The sequence below is a fragment of the Natator depressus genome, chromosome 11 (assembly GCF_965152275.1).
Source record: "Natator depressus isolate rNatDep1 chromosome 11, rNatDep2.hap1, whole genome shotgun sequence".
Lineage (NCBI taxonomy): Eukaryota > Metazoa > Chordata > Testudines > Cheloniidae > Natator > Natator depressus.
The window spans coordinates 77,657,502-77,679,049 of NC_134244.1; the positions used below are offsets into that span (position 1 = coordinate 77,657,502).

Sequence of the window (21,548 nt, forward strand, 5' to 3'; positions counted from 1 at the left end):
AGGGTGAACGAGGCCAAGATGGAGTGGGCTCCCCAGGCCCCCCTGGGCTCCCTGGACCCCCGGGGCAGGTCATCTATGCGTCGGGTGAAGAGGTAAGGACACGTCTCCCCTGTGGCCTGCATTCCTGTCTCTGGGCCCCCTCTGCCCAGGCTGTTCCCTCTCTGCCCACACTCTGGCAGCAGTCACAACCGGCTGCTGTGTGCCAGTTCCCTCGGGCTTAGCACCACGCTGAGCAGCACCTTGTGCCCGCCTGGCACTGGTGAGTTACTATGGGCTGGTGCTGACCCCCAGCTGGGGCCCCAGCATCCCACGGCTCATGCAGCTTGGAGCCGTGCTGCGTTTGAGTGCACGTCAGCAGGTGTGTCACTGCTGCGGGACTGGTCCGGGCTGTGGAGCTGCTCCCCGGGGAGAGGCACCTGTTTAACTTGGAGTAAAAGCCCCGAAACTGAGAGCGCTCCCACACGCTGATACCCCTGTGAGTTCAGAGAGGCAACGCGTGGGCCAGCCCTGCAAGTGGCAGTGCCCTGCCGCACCTCGTGCCTGGGCAGGGCTCCAGGCAGGGGCCGGTTGCTGCCTGTCCTCCTCCAGTTGCAGGATCGGGACCCATGTGAGTGGAGGCCGTTGCCATTTTGCAGACTCAGCTGTGTGAACGTTAGCACTGTTCAGAGGGCCAGGTGGGAGGGCAGGGAGCTCCAGTAGGGGCTGGCAGAGGAAAGAAGAGAGGGGAGGGTTTAGGCAAAGGGAAGTCAGAGCTGGCTGGAGCTGAAACGCAGACAAATGGGAGCTAGACCAGGCCAGTGCTATAACTAAAAGTACACCCCAGGAAATCCAGCCCAGCCCAGCGCCACCCATGTGCACCCTGAACATGATGACAGGACGCGCGTGTGCCCCTGGACGTGTGAATGAGTGATTAAAGACATGGGCTAGAACAAACTGATGGGATGGTTAAACAGAAGCTAAACTGAGTAAATGGGCAGAGGTCTGTCTTAGGTTATGTTCCTAACGGCTCAGACAGCTTGCTTGGTTATCTCTAACTGTTTTAAATGGTGAGATCTTCAGCACAGGGCCTGTGGCTCCAGGCCCTGACACAATGGCTGCGTGCAGCAGAGAGGATAAAAGCATGTCAGTGGGAGGGGGAATAAGTGGCGCTAAGCGGAAAGGACCAAACCCATAGAACCCATCGGCATGGCCTTCCGAGTTCGGCTGGGGCACTTCACGCTGGGAGAGGGCACATCGCCCTTAGCAAGCAGAGCAGTGGGCCTGAGCCAAAGCCGGCTGAAGTTAGTGCAAAGTCTCCTATTGACCCCAGGGGGCTTTGGGTCAGCCCCTTCCTTGGCGGAAAGTCAGTTCTGGGCATCGCTGAGGTAGGCAGGAGGAAGACAGCAGGGGTCCGTGGTCTAATATGTGTCTTTTCCTTTTCAGAAAGCGTTAGCTGGTTTACCAGGCCCTGAGGTACGTAGCCCTGAGCATCCCCCTGCCATTTGCCCAGCCAGCAGCCCCAGCAGTCCCCTTTGTGCACCAACGGTTTTACACTTCTCCCAGTGCCTGAGGAGAGAGAGTTTACAGGTGTCTGTTTCTTTCCTCAGGGCAGACAAGGCCAAGCTGGCTTCCCGGTGAGTAGCTTTATGATTTTACTGACAGAGCCTTGAGAATGGGAAAGCTACCTGTGCCCCGTGCTGAGGAGCCCATGTCCCCGGTGGGAGCCCGAACCAACCCCCAGATCCAGACACCCACCAATCCGGGGTGTTCACAGCCTGGACCTGGAGCTAAATGTTGAGTTTCTCTCTGAGCCAGATCCCCAGCTGGTGTAAATCCGTGTAGCCCCATTGGAGTCAAAGCCTGCGTACACTAGCTGGGAATCTGGCCTCTTCCCTGTTCCTAACATGGCACCCACGAGACACCGACTCTGTCAGATGGTGGGTCGGGGTGTTCGTGGAGGCCTGCTTGTGACTGGGCCAGAGCTGAGGTTCATTTCGATTCCCGTCACTTTCAAGAGCTTTAAGGGTTTACACGGCTGAGTAACGTTGTCTGTGGAGACGCGCTCGCTACACAGGCTGTGCGAGACACGCTGGGGCCACCCGGTACCTTGGCCTGCAGTAATACATTGCAGACGTTTGTTTGGGTGTTTTTGGCCAAATACATTAAGTGCAAACTCCTGCCTGCCAAAGCAACCAGGCTGCTTGTGAAGCAAGCTGCAAACATCTTCTGTGGGCCTGAGCTTTCTAACCCCTGGGAAGGCGTCTCCCTGCCTGCCCCACCTTGGGAGAAGTCATAGGTGCTGGAACTAGGGGTAGTGGCTTGAAGTGGATTCCATCATATCCAGGGTTTACTGTTTGGTTCAATGGCTCTCAGCACCCCCACTGTACAGATTGTTCCAGCCCCCCTGGGGGAAGCCCACAGTACTGGAAGTAAAGGAGTGTCCTGCATCACTAAACTGTCTTCATGGCTGTTCCTCCCTGCTTCCGTTTGCAGGGCCCAGTGGGACCTAAAGGAGACTCAGGAGAGCCAGGTTTCCCAGGCACTCCAGGACCAAAGGTAGGCTGGCCTGTCTGCTTGTCTCTGTCCCTAGTGCTCACTGGGTGATTTTGACTTGTGGCGTTGTGATGATCCTTGTGTCTACAAAGTTCCTGCTCTCTGACTCCCAGCCCCGCTGATGGGTGCTCGCTGGCTCCCAGTTCATAGTGGAAGGGACCAGACACAATCCTGTCACAGCACTGGCCTTGGACTCCTTGGGGCATGGAAATTCATATTGGCTCAGGTACCTGAGCTACCATGCTGGCGGCCGTCACTCTGTGAGGCATCACCAGATCCCAGGAGAGTAATAGGAGAGCAGCTGTGCTCCTTCCAGCAGCTTGGTCCCAGTGAACCCAGCGGAATGAGAGAAATGCCAGGTGTAAAATCAGCTACTGGCTTATCCCATCCCTCCATCCCCACTGCTGTTGCAGGACTGCTCCCTGCTGCCTTTCGTTGAGTCTTGTTCTGAATGTCTCCAGTCATGGGGTTTCCACGATGCCGTGAGAAGCCCCAGCTTGGCTCAGGGAGCTCTTGCTGTGCTAGCTTTGTCCCCTGATGCTCACAATGGAGCTGAGCAAACTGAGCTGTGCGGTGCTGGGATGCAGAGACGGGAATCTCGCGTAGGAGTAGAGAGGTTATTTTACCCCTGTATTTGGCACTGGTGCCACCGCTGCTTCCATACTGTGTCCAGGTCTGGTGCCCACAATTCAGGAAGGATGTTGATAAATTGGAGAGGGGTCAGAGAAGAGCCACAAGAATGATTAAAAGATTAGAAAACAGGCCTGTTAGTGATAGACTCACGGAGCTCAACCTCTTTAACTTAGAGAAGGTTAAGGGGTGACTTGATTACCTGGGTGACAAAACATGGGGAACAAATATTTAATAATCTAGCCAAGAAAGGTCTAACAGGATCCAATGGCTGGAAGTTGAGGCTAGACAAATTGAAACTGGAAATGAGGTGTACATTTTTAACCATTAGAACAATGAACCATTGGAACAGCTTACCAACGGTCATGGATTCTCCATCACTGGCACTTCTTAAATCCAGATTGGATGTTTGTCTATAAACTCTGCTCTAGGGATTATTGTGGCGCAGGTCTCTGGCCTGTGCTGTGCAGGAGCTCAGAATGGATGATGACCGTGGTCTCTTCTGACCTTAGAATCTATGAGTAATTTGTGCCATTATTTTTCATTAGCCCCAGTCTTTAGCAATGACACTTTACTACGGTAAGCTGTGGTCTCCCACACTGGGAGCCCAGAGAGATGGTGGAGAAGCAAAGGAAAGGGACAAAAGTCCCCCTCCATTTGTCAGCCCTACCTCTCTTAGGTCACAGTCTGCTCTTGGGCCGTGCAGCAGAGCACCGCCCCACCCAGGGTGAGTTCACCGCCGGAGCGTAGCCCTCTGTGACGCTCATGGGCTTGTATTTAACTGTTAGAGAAACTCTGAGAGCAGCTCTCCTTTGCCACCTGGGCAGCCGCAGAGAGCCGTGCGAAGGCAACTGTTGTTCGGGCAGGGGCTGGGTTGTCTCTCTTCTGACTCCTGCTTGTTTTATCTCCTGCTGGAAGGGTGAGAAAGGAGAGCCTGGAGCGATCATCAGCCCAGATGGGACGGGCATCTCAGCCGGCACGAAAGGAGACAAGGTCACGCACGGACTCGGGCTCTCGCCTGGCCTGCTTTGGGCGCTCACCCAGCGTTGGGCGCTCCAGGGCAGGGTGGAGCGCCACGCCCTGGGAAGTCAGGGGTGGCCAGCCCCAGGGCAGGGGCTAGTTTCACATGAAGGTTTCTCTGCCTCTGGGGGCAGTGGCTACACTGAGAGCAGCCGAGGGATGCAGTGAGGGCTCACACCCAGTCCCCATGCCAGCCTGGGGCTGGAACTGGCCATGACTCACTGCACTGTAAGCTCCAGTAACCACTGGCCTACATTGCTCTGTCCCTGCACCCATCTCCTTCAGCTCAACCCCCCCACCTCCTTCCGATGCTTAGCCAGGGCACTGAGCCGTCCCTGCCCTTTGGCCCCCCACAGCTGCCAGGGCCGATCCTACCGAGGGAGGTCAGCTCACTGCAGGAGCGAGGAGAGTTTGAGGCTGGCTCATGGTTAGAGAGGTAGCAGGGCAGTCGGGTGTGTTGTCGACAACGCAGACACAATTCCCCAAATGTCCCAGGGCCCCTGTATCTGTCGGCGGTACGTGAGCACTGTTAGTAGCTGTGCTCAGGGTGGGCGGTGCTGGGGGCTACAGGGGAGGCACAGCCTGCTGCATCCTCCTTCCCACTGCTCAGGGGGGGGCCGCAGCACCCCTAGATGGGGAGGTGACATCAGCATGAGGGTGATGGAGAAATAGCCCCAGGAAGAGGCTGTGGGTGGCCACATGTGCATCATAATGCTAATTCTTTTCCTGTTCTTTGCACACAGGGTGAGCAGGGGCTCGTGGGACCCATGGGCCCAGCGGTAAGTTAGCACCTACATCTTTCTAGCATTCTGTCAGTAAGGGATGGCTTTTCACGCTCGTTGTGTGCCAGGTGCTCACTACAACTGGGGGTCACGCCAACAGATTGTGTGTTCAGGGGATGGTCTTCATACTCGGGAGCAGCCTCCTTTTGTCTTGCTCAGAACTGGTTTGAGACGTACCAAAGTTGGATCTGCGACAGAAACACCAGCCCAAATGGGTGGTGCTCTGAGCGAGTGCTCATTAGCAAGCCCCACACAGGGCCGTTGGCCAGAGGAACCAAGGGTTTGGCAAACCCCAGAGCTTGCTCTGGAGCCCTTCTGACTCTATAGCCAGGATCAGATTGCTAGGAGCAAGCGTGTGGCCTCCAACCCGGGTGTCTGTGAATCGGTGCTGAGCAATGCCCACAACTCACGTACACTATCTGAGCTGCAGGACAGGCCCAGCCGTTAAGGACAGGGGAGCTAGAGGTGGCTAGAGGCAAAAAGGCCTCCTTTTAAAATGTGGAAGTCAGATCCTAGTGAGGAAAATAGAAAAGAGCATAAACTCTGTACGTCCGGTGTAAAAGTATAATATGGCAGACCAAGAAAGAATTTGAAGAGCAACTAGCTAAGACCACAAAAACTAACAGCAACAAAATTTTAAGTACATCAGAAACCGAGGCCTGCCAAATAGGCAGTGAGGCCACTAGGTGATGGAGAGACTAAAGGAGCGCTCAAGGAAGACAAGGCTATTTGGAGAAACTAAACAAATTATTTGCATACATTTTCACCCTAGAGGATGTGAGGGAGATTCCCACACCCGAGCCGTTCCTTTTTGGTGACACATCTGAGGAACTGTCCCAGATTGAGGTGTCATTAGAGGAAGTTTTGGAACAAATTGATAAACTGAACTGTAATAAGTCACCAGGACCAGATGGGATTCACCCAAAAGTCTTGAAGGAACTCAAATGTGAAATTGCAGGACTACTACCTGAAGTCTGTAACCTCTCATTTAAATCAGCTTCTGTACCAAATGACTGGAGGATAGCTAATGTGAATCCAATTTTTAAAACGGGCTCCAGAGCCGATCGCAGCAATTACAGGCCGGTAAGCCTGACTTCAGTACCGGGCAAATTGGTTGAAACTATAGTAGAGAACGAGATTGTCAGACACAAGGATGAACATAATTTGTTGGGGAAGAGTCAACATGATGTTTGTAAAAGGAAATCATGCCTCACCCATCTACTAGAATTCTTTGAGGGGGTCAACAAGCATGTGGACAAGGGTGATCCAGGGGATATAGTGTACTTAGATTTTCAGAAAGCCTTTGACAAGGTCCCTCACCAAAAGCTCTTAAGCAAAGTAAGCAGTCATGGGATAAAAGAGAAGGTCCTCTCATGGATTGGTAACTGATTAAAAGATAGGAACCAAACGGTAGGAATAAATGGTCAGTTTTCAGAATGGATTGAGATAAGTAGCTGTGTCCCCCAGGGGACCAGTCCTATTCAACATATTCCTAAATGATCTGGAAAAAGGGGTAAACAGTGAGGTGGCAAAATTGGCAAACGATACACAACTACTCAAGATAGTTAAGTCCAAAGCAGACTGCAAAGCGTTACAAAGGCATCTCACAAAACTGGGTGACAAAATGGCAGATGAAATTCAATGTTGATAAGTGCAAAGTAATGCACATAGGAAAAAATAATCCCAACTCTACATATAAAATGATGGGGTCTAAATTAGCTGCTACCACTCAAGAAAGAGATCTTGGAGTCATTGTGGGTAGTTCTCTTGAGAACATCCACTCAATGTGCAGCAGCAGTCAACAAAAGATAACAATGTTAGGAACCATAAGAAAAATGATGGATAATAAAACAGAAAATGTCATAATGCCACTGTATAAATCCATGGTACACCCACACCTGGAATATTGTGTGCAGTTTTGGTTCCCCATCTCAAAGAAGATACCCGAATGAGAAGAGGTGCAGAGAAAGGTGACAGACATGACTAAGGGTATGGAACAGCTTCCATATGAGGAGAAGTTAAAAAGACAGGGACTGTTCAGCAATGACTAAAGAGCAGGATGTGACAGAGGTCTGTAAAATCATGAATGATGCAGACAAAGTGCTTAGGGACGTGCTGTTTACCCCTTCACATAACACAAGAACCAGGAGTCACCCAGTGAAATTAATAGGCAGCAAGTTTAAAACAAAAGGCAGTAATTCTTCACGCAACGCACAGTCAACCAGTGGAACTCACTGCCAGGGGATGTTGTAAAGGCTAAAGTATAACTGGGTTCCCAAAAGAGCTAGATCGGTTCATGGAGGATGGGTCTGTCAATGGTTATTAGTTAAGATGGTCAGAGACACGACCCCACGCTCTTGGTATCCATAAACCTCCGACTGCCAGAAGCACCTGGCTCTGGCCATGGTTGGAAGACAGATTATTGGGCTGACTGTACCGTCGGTGTGACCCAGTATGGTTGTTCTGATGGACTCAGGAATGCACAGAGCCAGGAGGTGCATGCTGAGGACAAAGGAATGAAGCATGGCCAGGCTTTTCCACTCCAGTGTCCTTTGTCCTTCGTAGCTAGTAGTTCAGCACAGAGCCAGCTGCACCTCTTATCCCCCTGTTTCTGCCCATGTCTTTCCTGCATGGGTGTGCAGTCTGAGTGTGTGTTCCTTTCCTGCTCTCCCCTTTAGGGCCGGCATGGACAACCTGGACAGAAGGGGGAAATCGGCTTTCCTGGCAGACCGGTAAGAACTTCTCTTAACTTGTCTCTGGTTTGTTCCCTGGGTAAGCTGGGTCTGGTGCTCCTTTCACTAGCCAGCACTGCCCCCATTGCCTCCCTGTCTGAAAGAAGTGGAGACACCCCCGTGCAGAGGCTAATGCTACACAGCTTGGCTCACTTGGAGAGCTCTTGCTGCGGTCGTGTTTTCACCAGATGCTCACAAGCAAGCTGAGCAATTGCTGTCGTGGGATGCATAAACAGGGGACTCTTGAGTGGGAGTAGAGAGGATATTTTGCCTCTGTATTTGGCACTGGTGCGAACAGTGCTGGAATCCTGTCTGGTTCTGGTGCCCACAATTCAAGAAGGATGTTGATAAATTGGAGAGGTTCAGAGAAGAGCCGCGAGAATGATTAAAGGATTCGAAAACCTGCCTTATAGTGATAGACTCATGGAGCTCAATCTATGTAGCTTACCTAAGAGAAGGTGAACGGGTGACTTGATCACAGTCTGTAAGTGCCTACATGGGAAACAAATGTTTAATGACTGGCTCTTCAGTCTAGCAGAGAAAAGCTCTGACACGCTCCAATGGCTGGAAGTTGAAGCCAGATAAATTCAGACTGGAAATAAGGTGTACGTTTATAACAGTGACAGTAATTAACCACTGGAACGATTTCCCAAGGGTCGCGGTGGATTCTCCAGCACAGACAATTTTTAAACCAACATCGGCTGTTTTTCTGCCAGCTCTGCGCTGGGAATTACGGTGGGGCAGGTCTCTGGACTGTGCTGTACGGGAGCTCAGACTGGATGGTCAGAGCACTGGTCAGGAGAAGTATATGAACTAGTAGAGTTTGGGGGCTCGCAAACGTCTCCGATTCGTTGGGGGCATGTTCCCCGCCCTCCCAGGGGCATTTTCCCTTCTGATTTAGCGAGAGGAGTGCAGCCTAAGAAGGCCCTCCTCGGGCGCCGTGTGTGGTGTGGTGCCCTCAGCTGGAGTCAGCCCAGCTGTGGGAGTGAGCAGTGTCTACAATAAGTTACTCCACTCTGAACCCTGGGCTTGATGTTTGTCTGCAGGGTCGTCCCAGCATGAACGGGCTGAAGGGCGAGAAGGGGGACCCCGGAGGGCTCGGCTTGCAGGTGAGTGCCCTGGGGGACGATGGCATGCCGGAGGTGCTGCAGCTGGCTTTGGCAATGGCCTGCCACATTGCCCTGGCGCTGTGCAGAGGGCAACCACCCCAGCATGGGGAAGAGGCACCACACAGGTTTAATGAGTGAGAGGGGAGGGCTGGGCTGGGGGGTGGACGGAGGACAGGGATGCTGGCAAGAGCAGCCCAGGGTGGAAAACGTTTTCAGGGTCCCCCAACTGCCAGAGCACCCAAAAACCCCACAGCCAGCCAATCAGAGAGGAGGTGATGGATTGTGGTGTGGTGACGACCCCTGGATGCCGGGGGTCAGGGCATCCGCCCCGTCCTTAGAGCTGGTGCCGGGGAGAGGGCCGGAGGGCTGGGCTGGGCTGGGGGTGCCCACGTTGTCGGCGTGGAGCTTGGTTTGCTTTGTGAAAGGAAACAGGCATGTGGGCCAGGAGCAGCCGTCCCCACGTGTCCCAGCCTGGCGACTGCTGTGCGGGCTCCAGGAGCGGAGGGCCCTGAGGGAAACAGCCATCAGTCACGGGCGCTCTGCTGTTGTCCCCACCTCGCTGACATGCAACTGGGTGCTGCGTGGCATGTGCCAGCAGGGAGCCAGTCCTGTGCAGAGAGGGCAGAGGGAAGGGGACCATGATGGATGCCAATGGCTGACTGAAACCCTCGCCCCCCTTTCGCTGCCACCGCCACCCGCTCTGGCCAGGCCTTCCGCGTCTCCGTTTGGGCATTCAGGGGCAGAGGTGTCCAGGTGCTTTTGGAGACGTGGGTGTCTGTGTCCAGCTGTATTGGGCAGAGACCCGCAGTGAGGGTCTTGGTTAGTCTGCGGAGGAGTAAGACCCTCAGGCTGACTGCATCAGTCCAGCCTCCTGGAACCCAATGAACTCTTTCCTCTCTCTGCAGGGTCCTCCGGGTCTCCCCGGGCCCCCAGGTGCCCCTGGCAGTGTAGTGTCCGTCTACGACAATAACGTAAGTAACAGTCCTAGCACGTCATCACGCCATGCTCTGGGGTCGGGGTCACACGATGGCCAGGGCCATGAAAGGTGTTCCCGCTGTTTACTGCCCCCTGTGTGCTTGGCGGCAGGCACACCGATGGGCACAGAGGGGTGCTTTCGCTAGGCGGCCATGTCCGGGAGCACTTATTCCATGAGCACAACTGGGGAGGGGGGCTAACAGGCCGTGTGCTCGGGAGCTGTTGAAGGACGACAGCCTGAGCGCGTGCTGCATGCTACACCCGCTGGGTTAGCCAACCTGCCCGATAGCTAGCTTGTCTCGCGGCATCGTCCAGCCAGAGGAGGAGCCTCTTTCCCAGAGCACTGTGCAGAAGGTTCCGCGTCCAGCTCCCCAGAGCAGTGAGCCGCGTCTCCGGGGGCCCAGGGCCCCCCGTTTATTTCTCTGCCTTTCTCAGCAACTTCAAGGTAAATCCACCTAGAAACCAGGACCAGCCAAGCACCCCCCGGGCCTGCCCAGCATGGGGTGCTGGGAGCATGGAGCCTGCCATCCCCTGTAGCGGCCGAGCAAAGCCTTCCCCAGGGCTGGGCACTGGCCGTTCATGGCAGCCTGTCATTGGTTTAGCCTCGCAGGCACCGTGCAGTCCTAAACCCAGAGTAAGCAAACACCCAACCCTGCTCTGAAACCCGAGAGTGAAATCTAGGCCCAGATTCTGCCCCTGCACACTGGGCAGCCCCACAGCCCAGTGACTTCACCAGGCCTGCGCGCAGCATGTGGGACTGGGCAGGCAGCAGGATCTTGGACTCCCAGCGATCAGGGCGCTCGCTAACGAGGTGGATGGTTTGTGTCCCAGCACGTCTGCGCTGGGAAACGCAGAGGAACCAGTGAGCTCTGCTTGCTGGCAGGCAGAGTCCCAGCAAGAGGGGAGGTTCTGTGCACATGCTTGGCACGTGGTCTAACGTAGCATCATTGGGGAGACCTTGGCTGTAGCACGTGGCAGAATGCCTGGCAAGTGTGCTTTGTTTTAAAGCGATGCTGTTTCTATCTTTTCAGGCGTTTAGTGAGTCGGGCCTTCCTGGCCCTCCAGGATTGCCTGGTAAGGATGATGCTAGCTATGGGGCTTTCTGCACCAAAGGGGGAAGGAAATCAGAGCTTTTCCCATGAACCTTTTGTGATGGTGCCTCCCTGAACGGCTTTGGAGATCTTAGCATGGCCGTGAGGAAGGGTGGGGTTTTAGAAAGCCCCAAGCAGGAGACGTACAAAGCGGGAGCTTGTTTGTAATGCCTGGTTGCCCTTGTCCTGGATTCTACAGTGCTGGTGCTATGGGATGTCTAAGCTGGCTACGGGATAACGGACCCCTTTGTTACTGTGTTGTGCCATGCTATGCTGTAACCTTCACTGATAGGGCTGGGCAGGGAACGGGGCTGGTCCTACAAAGAGGAACAAATCCTTCTTTTTAATCACAATTTCAGCTTTTCAGTGAGGAGATGAAACCCGAAATGTTTTGGCTGGAAACTGAAATATCCAAGTTGAAATATTTCAGGTGCTGGTTTTCATGCATTGGGGGTTTTTGATGAGAAGTTGACATTTCCCATGGCAAGCAGACACTTTCCGCAAAAGCGTGCATGACCTCAGAAAGCCAGGTTTCCATCAAAACCAGTTTTGGTGGAAAGTTTTCCACAAGCCCTACTTCCTGAGTAACCCCGGATCCGATGGCTGTATCTCTCCCCTGGCTATGGCATCTTACCCCCTGGCAGGGCCTGACTAACATTACTTGGTAAGCACCCGTGGTTGGTCTGGCTGGGGAGCTGCCTCGCACACCCTTGGTCGCTGTTAGGGATAGTGCTGGGTGTAGGCTGTCCTAGATAGCCGCCGTCATTCTAGCTGCAAACGGAGATCGTTGCTGCTGGCTGCCAGTGGAGGGCTATGGCTCTTGTGTGGTGAGAGATCCTGCCGTTAGCTTCTGGTTAGGGTGGGAAGACGCTAGGAGGCCCACCTCCAGCATGCCTCTTCTGCATTAGCACTTGGACCCCACCAGAGCCCTGTTCTTTGACTCCATTGCTCGGTTGTTTCTCTCGCTGCCAGGGGAGTTGACTCTACATGTGAACCACTCTGTCTCTTCCGGCGCTCAGGAGGGGACTGTTTCGTTTTCATATCTCTTGCGGGCCAGTAGAAATTTGCAGCATGGTTGCTTTAGCATATGGCCCAGTAGCGCCCCGCCGCGTGGCAGGGGCTGTGCAGTCCCCCACTCCTCGGATGGAGGGTGTTTGTGCGGGTGTGTGCTGCCTTCCGGTGCCCAAGCGCACGTACCATCCTGTGGTTGCCACTCGAAGGTCAGCGTTGGCCTGCAGTTACTCCAGGACTGCCGCCCTTCGCCCTGGGCATGTGGTGGGCGCAGTTAAAAGCTGCGGTAGTTCCCTGCCTCTCTCCTCCATGGCCCGAACAGTCTTAGGCCAATGCTGTTGCTTTCTTTTGTCAGGCTACCAGGGTGCCCCAGGACAAAAGGGTGAACGAGGCGACACAGGTGCCCCAGGGCCCCCAGGTAAGTGAGCTCATCTCTGATCTTCCATCTGCGCTGCGCCGGACTTGGTCCTGCCTTGTGGCTCTGCAGTGACGTGTGCAAGATCGTGCTGACCAGGTCAGTGCAAATCACACCATTTGGCAGTCTCCGCCAAGAGACATGGGTGGCTGAGCCCGGGAGCTGTGAACTCCGTGTTCCCTGGAGGTGAGGCCCTGGCCTCGTTCAGGGCGGACCTGCTCTGAGGCAGCGTCAGGGCTGTGCAGTGAAGGAAGGTGTTGTCTGCAGGACCTGCCTCGATTGTTGCCGAAGTTGGAAGGCGTGCCATGAATGAGGCGGGGCTGGCAGAGAAATGATGGTCTTGTGGGGAAGGCAGTAGAATGCTGCCCTGGAGAACTGGATTCTATCCCTGCCTCTGCCACAGAGTTCCTGTGTGATGCTGGGCAAGTCACTTAATAGTGACCACCCATGAAAGTTTGGTTGGTTTGTTCCTAATATTCTGGGTGCCCAACTTGAGAGCCTGGGGTGTGAGGTGCAGAAGTGCTGAGCACTCACAGTTGTGGCTGAAGTCAACGGGAGCTGTGCTGTACAATGCCTAGGTGTCTCAAACTGGACACCCCAAATTAGTGGATACTTTTGACCATAATCTCTTTGTGCCGCAGTCCCCCATCTGTAAAATGGGGATAATACAGCACAATGTGAGGTGAGTGGGAGAGGATAAATGCAGTACTGTTTGTAGAGCACTCGGATACCGTAGTGCTGAGCTGCATAGAAAAGCTCATGAGGAAATGAATCATTTGGATTCAGAGCAGGGTTTGAACAGGGGGCAGTAAATAAGGCCTGAACGATGAAAAGAAAATCAAATATGGACTAGCTGCTCATCAGGGAGCACCGCCCGCCTGTGCTCTGGTTCTGAGGAAACAACAGCATGCCATCATGTCATGAGACGATATCCCAACGCACACAAAGGGGCAGAGTGCTGTTCCCGCGGGCAGCCTTAATTCCCGCCTTTCCTACTTCCGCGTGCTTGACTTTGCACCTTAATAATGTTCCATTAGCGTGTTAGAAGGCCCTTGCGGTTGGCGCTGGTCACCCCAGCCCAGCGTGGTGAGCCATTGGTAGCTGTCTGGGGACGAAGCAATGGGGAGAGTGGCAGGGAATGTACCAGGACCTTCAGCGGTGGGACTTAACAGCGCCCGCTAGCCACTCTTGACTCTGTTCCTGTCTCTTCGCAGGCCAGTTCCCCTATGATCTCAACGAATTTGGTTCCACCTTCCGGGTAAGTGCCTCGCCTAGATGTGGGGCTGCCCCCTGGGAATCAGTGGGACTGCTGCCATTGAGGGCATTAGGAGGAGGAGTGCACGGAGCCGGTGCCCCTCCTTGGCAGGAGTCATAGGGGGCGTCCCCAGCTGTCGCTGCACACAGAGAGCCCGTTGTGCTGTGGCTTCAGGGCAAGACTGGCCTGGCTCAAGCACCCGGCTCCAGAGCTGTGACCCCAGGAAGTGATGCCCGCGCTCAGTGTCCCTGAATATCCAGGTGGCACCCTGTGTTACGGGCACCGCTGCAGGCTGAGCACCCCTGGGGCGCCCTGCAGAGGGCAGTCCCGGTATCTCCCTGGAGCTGGCGCGCTCTGCTTGTCTGTCCCCTCAGAGCATGCGCCACCCAGGCACTGCAGGGACGGGCGGCGCAGCCTCTGCCCAGCCTTCCAGGGCACGTGTCACCGCACCCCTGCCCTCGGGGGCTGTGCTCATCCAGTCCTGGCCTGTGCAGGCAGCAGGGTGTGTGGAGGAGTTCACAGCACCCTGTCCCGGTGGGGGTGGGGGTGGGGGGGACGGTTGGGGACATCGGGCAGCCCAGACTAATGTCAGTCCCCTTCGGCAGGGTGAAAAAGGAGACCGGGGGGACCCTGGACTGAAAGGAGAAAAGGGGGAGTCTGGCGGGGGAGGACTGTACGGACCAAGCGTCACTGGACCTCCAGGTCCTCAGGGCTATCCTGGCCTTCCGGTGAGGTGCCCCTGTTGGCAAGGGGATGGGGGATGGGGCTAGGGTGGGCACACCTGGGCACGGTGATGGAGAGTTTGACGGGGCAGACAGCATGCAGCCAGCACTGTGGCCCTCCCCAGGGGGGTCCCTCATGGGACCAGTCTCAGGGGACTCAGGGAGGGGCAGGGGGATCCCTGAGCTAGATTCATAGATATTAAGATCAGAAGGGACCATTATGATCATCTAGTCTGACCTCCTGCACAACACAGGCCACCAAATCTTACTCACCCACTCCTGCAATAAACCTCTCACCTACGTCTGTGCTACTGAAGTCCTCAAAATATGGTTTAAAGACTTTAAGGTGCAGAGAATCCTCCAGCAAGTGACGCATGCCCCATGCTGCAGAGGAAGGCGAAAACCCCCCAGGGCCTTTTCCAATCTGCCCTGGAGAAAAATTCCTTCCCGACCCCAAATACGGCGATCAGCTGAACCCTGAGCATGTGGGCAAGACTCACCAGCCAGACACCCAGGAAAGAATTCTCTGTAGTAACTCAGATCCCACCCCATCTAACATCCCATCACAGGCCATTGGGCCTATTTACCATGAATAGTTAAAGATCAATTAATTGCCAAAATCATGTTATCCCATCATACCTTCTCCTCCATAAACTTATCAAGTTTAATCTTGAAGCCAGATAGCTCTTTTGCCCCCACTGCTTCCCTTGGAAGGCTGTTCCAGAACTTCACTCCTCTGATGGTTAGAAACTTTCATCTAATTTCAATTCTAAACTTCCTGGTGGCCAGTTTACATCCATTTGTTCTTGTGTCCGCATTAGTACTGAGCTTAAATAATTCCTCTCCCTCTCTGGTATTTATCCCTCTGATATATTTATAGAGAGCAATCATATCTCCCCTCAGCCTTCTTTCGGTTAGGCTAAACAAGCCAAGCTCCTGGAGTCTCCTTTCATAAGACAGGTTTTCCATTCCTCGGATCATCCTAGTAGCCCTTCTCTGTACCTGTTCCAGTTTGAATTCTTTCTTCTTAAACATGGGAGACCAGAACTGCATACAGTATTCCAGGTGAGGTCTCACCAGTGCCTTGTATAACGGTACTAAAACCTCCTTATCCCTACTGGAAATACCTCTCCTGATGCATCCCAAGACCGCATTAGCTTTCTGCACGGTCATATCACATTGGCGGCTCATAGTCATCCTGTGGTCAACCAATACTCCAAGGTCCTTCTCCTCCTCCGTTACTTCTAGTTGATGCGTCCCCAGCTTATAACTAAAATTCTTCTTATTAATCCCTAAATGCATGACCTTACACTTCTCACTATTAAATTTCATCCTATTACTATTACTCCAGTTTACAAAGTCATCCAGATCCTCCTGTATGATATCCCGGTCCTTCTCTAAATTGGCAATACCTCCCAGCTTGGTATCATCCACAGACTTTATTAGCACATTCCCGCTTTTTGTGCTGAGGTCAGTAATAAAAAGATTAAATAAGATTGGTCCCAAAACCGATCCTTGAGGAACTCCACTGGTAACCTCCCTCCAGCCTGACAGTTCACCTTTCTGTAGGACCCGTTGTAGTCTCCCCTTTAACCAATTCCTTATCCACCTTTCAATTTTCCTATTGATCCCTATCTTTTCCAATTTAGCTCATAATTCCCCATGTGGCATGGTATCAAACACCTTAGTGAAATCTAGGTAAATTAGATCCACTGCGTTTCCTTTGTCTAAAAACTCTGTTACTTTCTCAAAGAAGGAGATCAGGTTGGTATGGCATGATCTACCTTTTGTAAAACCACGTTTGTATTTTGTCCCATTTACCATTGGCCTCAATGTCCTTAACTACTTCAGAATTTTTTCCAAGACCTTGCGTACTACAGATGTCAAACGAACAGGCCTGTAGTTACCCGGATCACTTTTTTTTCCTTTCTTAAAAATAGGAACTATGTTAGCAATTCTCCAATCATACAGTACAACCCCTGAGTTTACAGATTCATTAAAAAGTCTTGCTAATGGGCTTGCAATTTCATGTGCCAATTCCTTTAATATTCTTGGATGAAGATTGTCTGGGCCCCCCGATTTAGTCCCATTAAGCTGTTCAAGTTTCGCTTTTACCTCAGATATGGTAATATCTACCTCCTTATCCTCATTCCCATTTGTCATGCTACCATTATCCCCAAGATCCTCTTTAGCCTTATTAAAGACTGAGGCAAAGTATTTGTTTAGATATTGGGCCATGCCTAGATTATCCTTGACCTCCACTCCATCCTCAGTGTTTAGCTTTCCCACTTCTTCTTTCTTTGTTTTCTTGTTATTTATATGGCTCTAGAACCTTTTACAATTGCTTTTAATTCCCTTTGCAAGGTCCAACTCTACTTGACTTTTAGCCTGTCTCACTGTATCCCTACATGTTCTGACCTCCATAAGGTAGCTTTCCTTGCTGATCCCTCCCATCTTCCACTCCCTGTAGGCTTTCTGCTTTTTCTTAATCACCTCTCTGAGATGCTTGCTCATCCAGCTTGGTCTACAACTTCTACCTATGTATTTTTTCCCCTTTCTTGGGATGCAGGCTTCCGATAGCTTTTGCAGCTGTGACTTGAAGTAATCCCAGGCCTCCTTTGCCTTTAGATCCATAAATTCTTCAGTCCAATCCACTTCCCTAACTAATTTCCTTAATTTTTGAAAGTCAGCCCTTTTGAAATCAGAAACCCTAGTTGCAGATTTTTTTGTTTATCCTTCTGTTCAGTTTGAACTGAATTCGCTCATGATCACTTGAACCAAGATTGTCCCCGACAACCATTTCTTCTATGAGGTCCTCACTACTCACCAAAACCAAATCTAGAATGGCATCCCCTTGTCGGTTCAGCAACTACTTGATGAAGGAATCCATCAGCTATCGCATCTAGGAAAATCTGATCCCTATTATTATTACTAGCACTCGTCCTCCAGTCTATATCTGGGAAGTTAAAGTCTCCCATGATCACGCAGTTTCCATTCATATTTACTTCATTAAAAACATTAAAGAGGGCTCTATCCATATCCAGATTAGATCCCGGCAGTCTATAGCACACCCCAAGCACTATCCCAGGGGGGGCTCTAATAGTTTTCTCCCCCAGTGTGATTTTTGCCCAGATGGACTCTGTCTTATCCATTCCATCACTTCTTATTTCTTTACATTCTACCTCATCATTGATATACAATGCTACTCCACTGTATAGATGGGACTGACCACAGAGTCAGGCGGCTGCCCAATGCCCAGGGAGAAAGGCCTCACGAGGCCAGTGGGGCCAGCAAGCGCCCGGCATCCTGGGGTGGGAGGGTCGGCAAGGGGGAAGCAAGCGCTCTGCATCCGTGGGGGCAGGGGGGTTGCAGGGGCTGGGTGGTGCTGGGAGGGGTGGGTTGAGTGATTGTGTGTATTAACCTGAAGAAGACTCTCCCTTGTGCATCCCCAGGGTCCCAAGGGGGACAGCATTAGAGGCCTGCCTGGCCCCCCAGGGCCTCAGGGACCCCCTGGCATTGGGTACGAGGGGCGGCAGGGCCCCCCTGGTCCCCCTGGGCCTCCCGGGCCCCCCTCCTTTCCAGGACCCCACAGACAAAGTGAGTATGTGCCCAGGAAGTCATCTCTGTGCCCCTCCCCACGCTCTGCCTCCCCACGCGTTCATGCCCCTCGCGTCCTACCCACCCCCACCAGGCCTGAGACCTGCCTGGTTACCGAGGTGCTAAACCCCCCTGAGTGCCAGCCTGTTCTTCCTTCCAGCTGTCAGCATCCCTGGCCCACCTGGGCCGCCAGGGCCACCAGGACCTCCAGGGACCAGCGGGTCGTTGACCTCCTCCGGGGTAAGGCAGGGCTTGTGGGGAGGGGACAGGTGGCGTGTGCGGTCTGGGCCGGGGCCTGTCTGTGAGCAGGGTGCCCGGAGCTGCCCAGCAGGCCCGGGGGAGGGCGGGGGCAATGCAGTGGGGAGACCCAGACACAAGCCCTAGTAGGAGAGCTCAGAAATCTGCTCTCAGGAGGAATATCCCGGGTGAAGGGCAGAGCGGGATCCACATGGGGGCCCCAGAGGAGCAGGAGAGGCCAGGCCTTAGGGTTGCCAGGGGTGGCACTAGTCAGAAAATCAGTGACCTCTGCTTCGTGCTGGCTGGGCTGGCCGGGGGGCTGCCTCTGGCACGGGCACTGAGCGCAAAGCAAGCGACACCCGCTGCGGGAGCTGGGCTGTGAGGAGAGCCACGTGGGAAGGACTGGCAGAGACCGGGGACCAAAAGCCCCATGCCGTAGGGCTACAGGCACTGTGCTCGTGAGGGGATCTGTGCAGACCCCTGCGTTTATCCAAGGGAAGGGGGGCGGGGACTGTAAGTACCTACCCCCGGGAGATTCGTGGTACAGGGGGCTCTCCAGTCTAGAAGCCCCCCTGCCTAGGAGCTGCAGCGAGAAACGAGGGGCCGATTTTTAGTAGTGAGGGGAATCAACCCTTGGCACAGCTTACCTAGGGAGGCAGCGGGTCTTTCCTGTGTGACTGCAGCGTGGCTGCAAGAGTGGTTCCTCTGCGGTGCCACTCTGTGCCAGAAAGGCCCTGTGTCCTGGCGAGAGCCCACTTCTCTGCAACAGGCCACGCTGCCCGTTGTGAGGGGCAGGTATCCGCCATTCGGCCGAGAAGAGCAGTGGAAGCTGTCGAGCCATAGAAACGCTCATAGGTGGGAAGAGACAGACAGGGCTGTTCGGTGCAGAGAGGAGATGGGGGCGAGGGGTCGTTCTAACTAGATATACCCCAGTGGCATGGAGAAGGCCAGGCGTGAGGCCCTCCTCAGCAAAACAAGGAGACATCCAATAAGATTGGGGGGCAGCTAATCTTAAACTGACAAAGTAAAATTGATTCCCCTGAGGCAGAATTACGCTGTGGACCTCAGGGCTACAAGATATTACAGAGACAGAGACGCCGGGTTCAGAAAAGGATTGGACCACTGTAGGAATAGCAGCATGCACGCTTACCATGGCAAGAATAAGGGTACAAGGGGAATCGGCTCTCATGCCAAGAGATACAGCAGCCAGTACATCCCTGGCGTTAGGAAGGAGCCTCCCCCAGGGGTGGGTGATGGCAGAATTGTCCAGAGGAGTTTCACGCTGTTCCCTAAAGCCTCTGGCCGCTGTCCTGGCCAGGGCCCTGCTCTGATGCACCAGGGCAGCTCCAGATCACAGGGTATAAACCCAGTATCCACTGGACAGCCTCCATGAGGGGTGATCTCTGAGCCCTTTGATGCCGGAGCACTAAGCATGCCAGTGCTCATGTGCCCTCTGCTGCTGAGCCCATTTCATGGCGTTCTCCACCCTCTCCTCCAAGTCCATGCCGTTGTACCTCCGTACTGGGCTGCAGAGGCTCCTCCTGCCGTTGAGCCCAGCCCTGGCCTGTGCGCTGACGCTTGTGTGTCCCAGCAGCTGCGGATCTTGCCATCGTATCAGTCCATGCTGAGCACGGCCCAGGAGGTGCCCGAGGGCTGGCTGGTCTTCACACAGGACAGAGAAGAGCTGTACGTCCGGGTGCGGAGCGGCTTCCGGAGAGTCCGGGTGAGTACGGGGTGGCTCTGCCGAGCCTGGCAAGGCTACTGGGGAGTGACTGTGCGGGTGTCATACAGGAGAAGGTGCCTGTGAGCCTGGCCGGGGCGGCCTGGGGCTGATGAACGACGTTGTTATGGGAGGATAGGCTGCTATGCACATACCTGCGTCCAGATCTGTCTGAAGAGCACCACAGGTGTGCCGGGGCCCAGCCAGGGCCAGGTCTGTGCGCCAGGCGCTGCCAGGCAAAGGCCCCAGGCCGACACAGCACATGCCCTTGGAGCAGTCCTGTGGAGGGCAGGGAAAGACCCAAAGTGGGTATGGTTGAGCATGTCTCTCTTGTCAGGATCGGGGCCTTCGAGTCCAACCCTGCAGCCTGCTCTGCTCGCACAGACCCCTCGCCCTGCAGAGGCCTCCTGGGCATTTCCAGCAGCAGGAGCTGGGCCTGCTGCCAGTCCAACCATGGGCAGAGGTGAAATCTGAAGACCTCTGACTGTCCGGCTTCCGGATAAACAATGCAGGGTCACCCTGCGTGCTGGGCAGAATGGGGCTGAGAAGAGCCTCGGCCGTTCTCTGCTGACAGGCTCAGCCAGGCTGAATGAGGGCTGAGCGTGAGACTAACACATAGTAGGTCCTTGGGACTGCCGCTCCCAGGGAAGAGCCCCAGAAACCGAGCCTGGCAGTGCCTGTTCTGTGTGCCAAGGGGAGCAAACAGCGCAGGGGCCGTTTCCCATGCAGCCTATGGCCCAGCCAGTTCCTGGCACACCCCGCACCCAGCGCGTGGGGCCGGGGCAGTTTGATGGGGAGGGCAGGTTGGATTTAGTGCCGCCGCTACTCCCAGGCTTGGCTTGCCAGAGCCGTTGGCGGGAAGGGCACCCCAGTCCTGTCCCTTGGGGATTAATGACACACAGCTAGTGGGCAGGGTGCCCACCCCAGACCCTCTCAGCAAACTCGTGTGGCTCCCTTGGCTGGGAAGCGGGGGTGGTGCCGGGCCCTGGTGCTCTCCAGCTGCTTCCCTGTCCAGGCTGGTGGGCCGGGTCTGGCGCCTCTGGGCTGTGGGCGAGGCAGATGTTGCTCACAGGCTGGCATTGTGGGGTGTATCCTGGCCCGCCCCGCTGGGAGGGAAGCATGGGTTGGATCGTCACAATGCCAGAACGCCGCCCGGCTGTGGGGCTGGGAGAATTCTTCTCTCCAGGGACGGGAGTGAATGTTCTTTAGAAGCTCTGCACTGTCCCCCTGGTGTGGACTGCACTGACCCCCAGGGTACCAGCACCCACAGCTCCCCTTCCCAATCACTCCTGCTGGAGCCCCTGGTGCTGCTGGGCCACTCACAGCCCCAGATGCTGCTTGCTAAGTGAGCGTTGGCAGCCTCTTCTGCCTTCCAGCTCGGGGAGTCTGACCTCCCACCCGCTCAGGGACACCCGCCGCACTGGGAATCTCCCCCGACATGCTCAGGGACCCCCACTGGGAATCCCCCACACACACACCCCACCCACTCAGGGACACCCACTGCACTGGGAATCCCCTCCCATGCCCCACACGCTCAGGGACCCCCACTGGTAATCCACCCACATACGCCCCATGTGCTCAGGGACACCCGCTGCACTGGGAATCCCCCACCATGCTCCACCCGCTCAGGGACCCCACCACTGCACTGGGAATCTCCCCACATAGTAAGCACATGCTGAGCTATAGCCCCTGGCATGGGATTTCTGGCACAGGTTTGAGG

General features: G+C 54.6%; 1 protein-coding gene across 3 annotated transcripts in view; it reads left to right on the top strand.

The window, feature by feature from the left end:
* Window positions 1–21,548, top strand: part of COL18A1 (collagen type XVIII alpha 1 chain) — a 226,338-nt gene that overhangs the window by 201,219 nt on the left and 3,571 nt on the right. For 2 of the 3 annotated variants that reach the window (XM_074968203.1, XM_074968202.1), the window contains 16 exons: window positions 3–92; window positions 1,423–1,452; window positions 1,587–1,613; window positions 2,473–2,535; window positions 4,081–4,155; window positions 4,926–4,961; window positions 7,643–7,696; window positions 8,743–8,805; window positions 9,711–9,776; window positions 10,812–10,854; window positions 12,238–12,300; window positions 13,512–13,555; window positions 14,158–14,280; window positions 17,727–17,871; window positions 18,032–18,111; window positions 19,700–19,831. In XM_074968203.1, the coding sequence (XP_074824304.1) occupies window positions 3–92; window positions 1,423–1,452; window positions 1,587–1,613; window positions 2,473–2,535; window positions 4,081–4,155; window positions 4,926–4,961; window positions 7,643–7,696; window positions 8,743–8,805; window positions 9,711–9,776; window positions 10,812–10,854; window positions 12,238–12,300; window positions 13,512–13,555; window positions 14,158–14,280; window positions 17,727–17,871; window positions 18,032–18,111; window positions 19,700–19,831 (1,134 nt within the window). The remainder of the gene's footprint in view (window positions 1–2; window positions 93–1,422; window positions 1,453–1,586; window positions 1,614–2,472; window positions 2,536–4,080; window positions 4,156–4,925; window positions 4,962–7,642; window positions 7,697–8,742; window positions 8,806–9,710; window positions 9,777–10,811; window positions 10,855–12,237; window positions 12,301–13,511; window positions 13,556–14,157; window positions 14,281–17,726; window positions 17,872–18,031; window positions 18,112–19,699; window positions 19,832–21,548) is intronic. The other variant, XM_074968201.1, reaches the window with a different exon arrangement.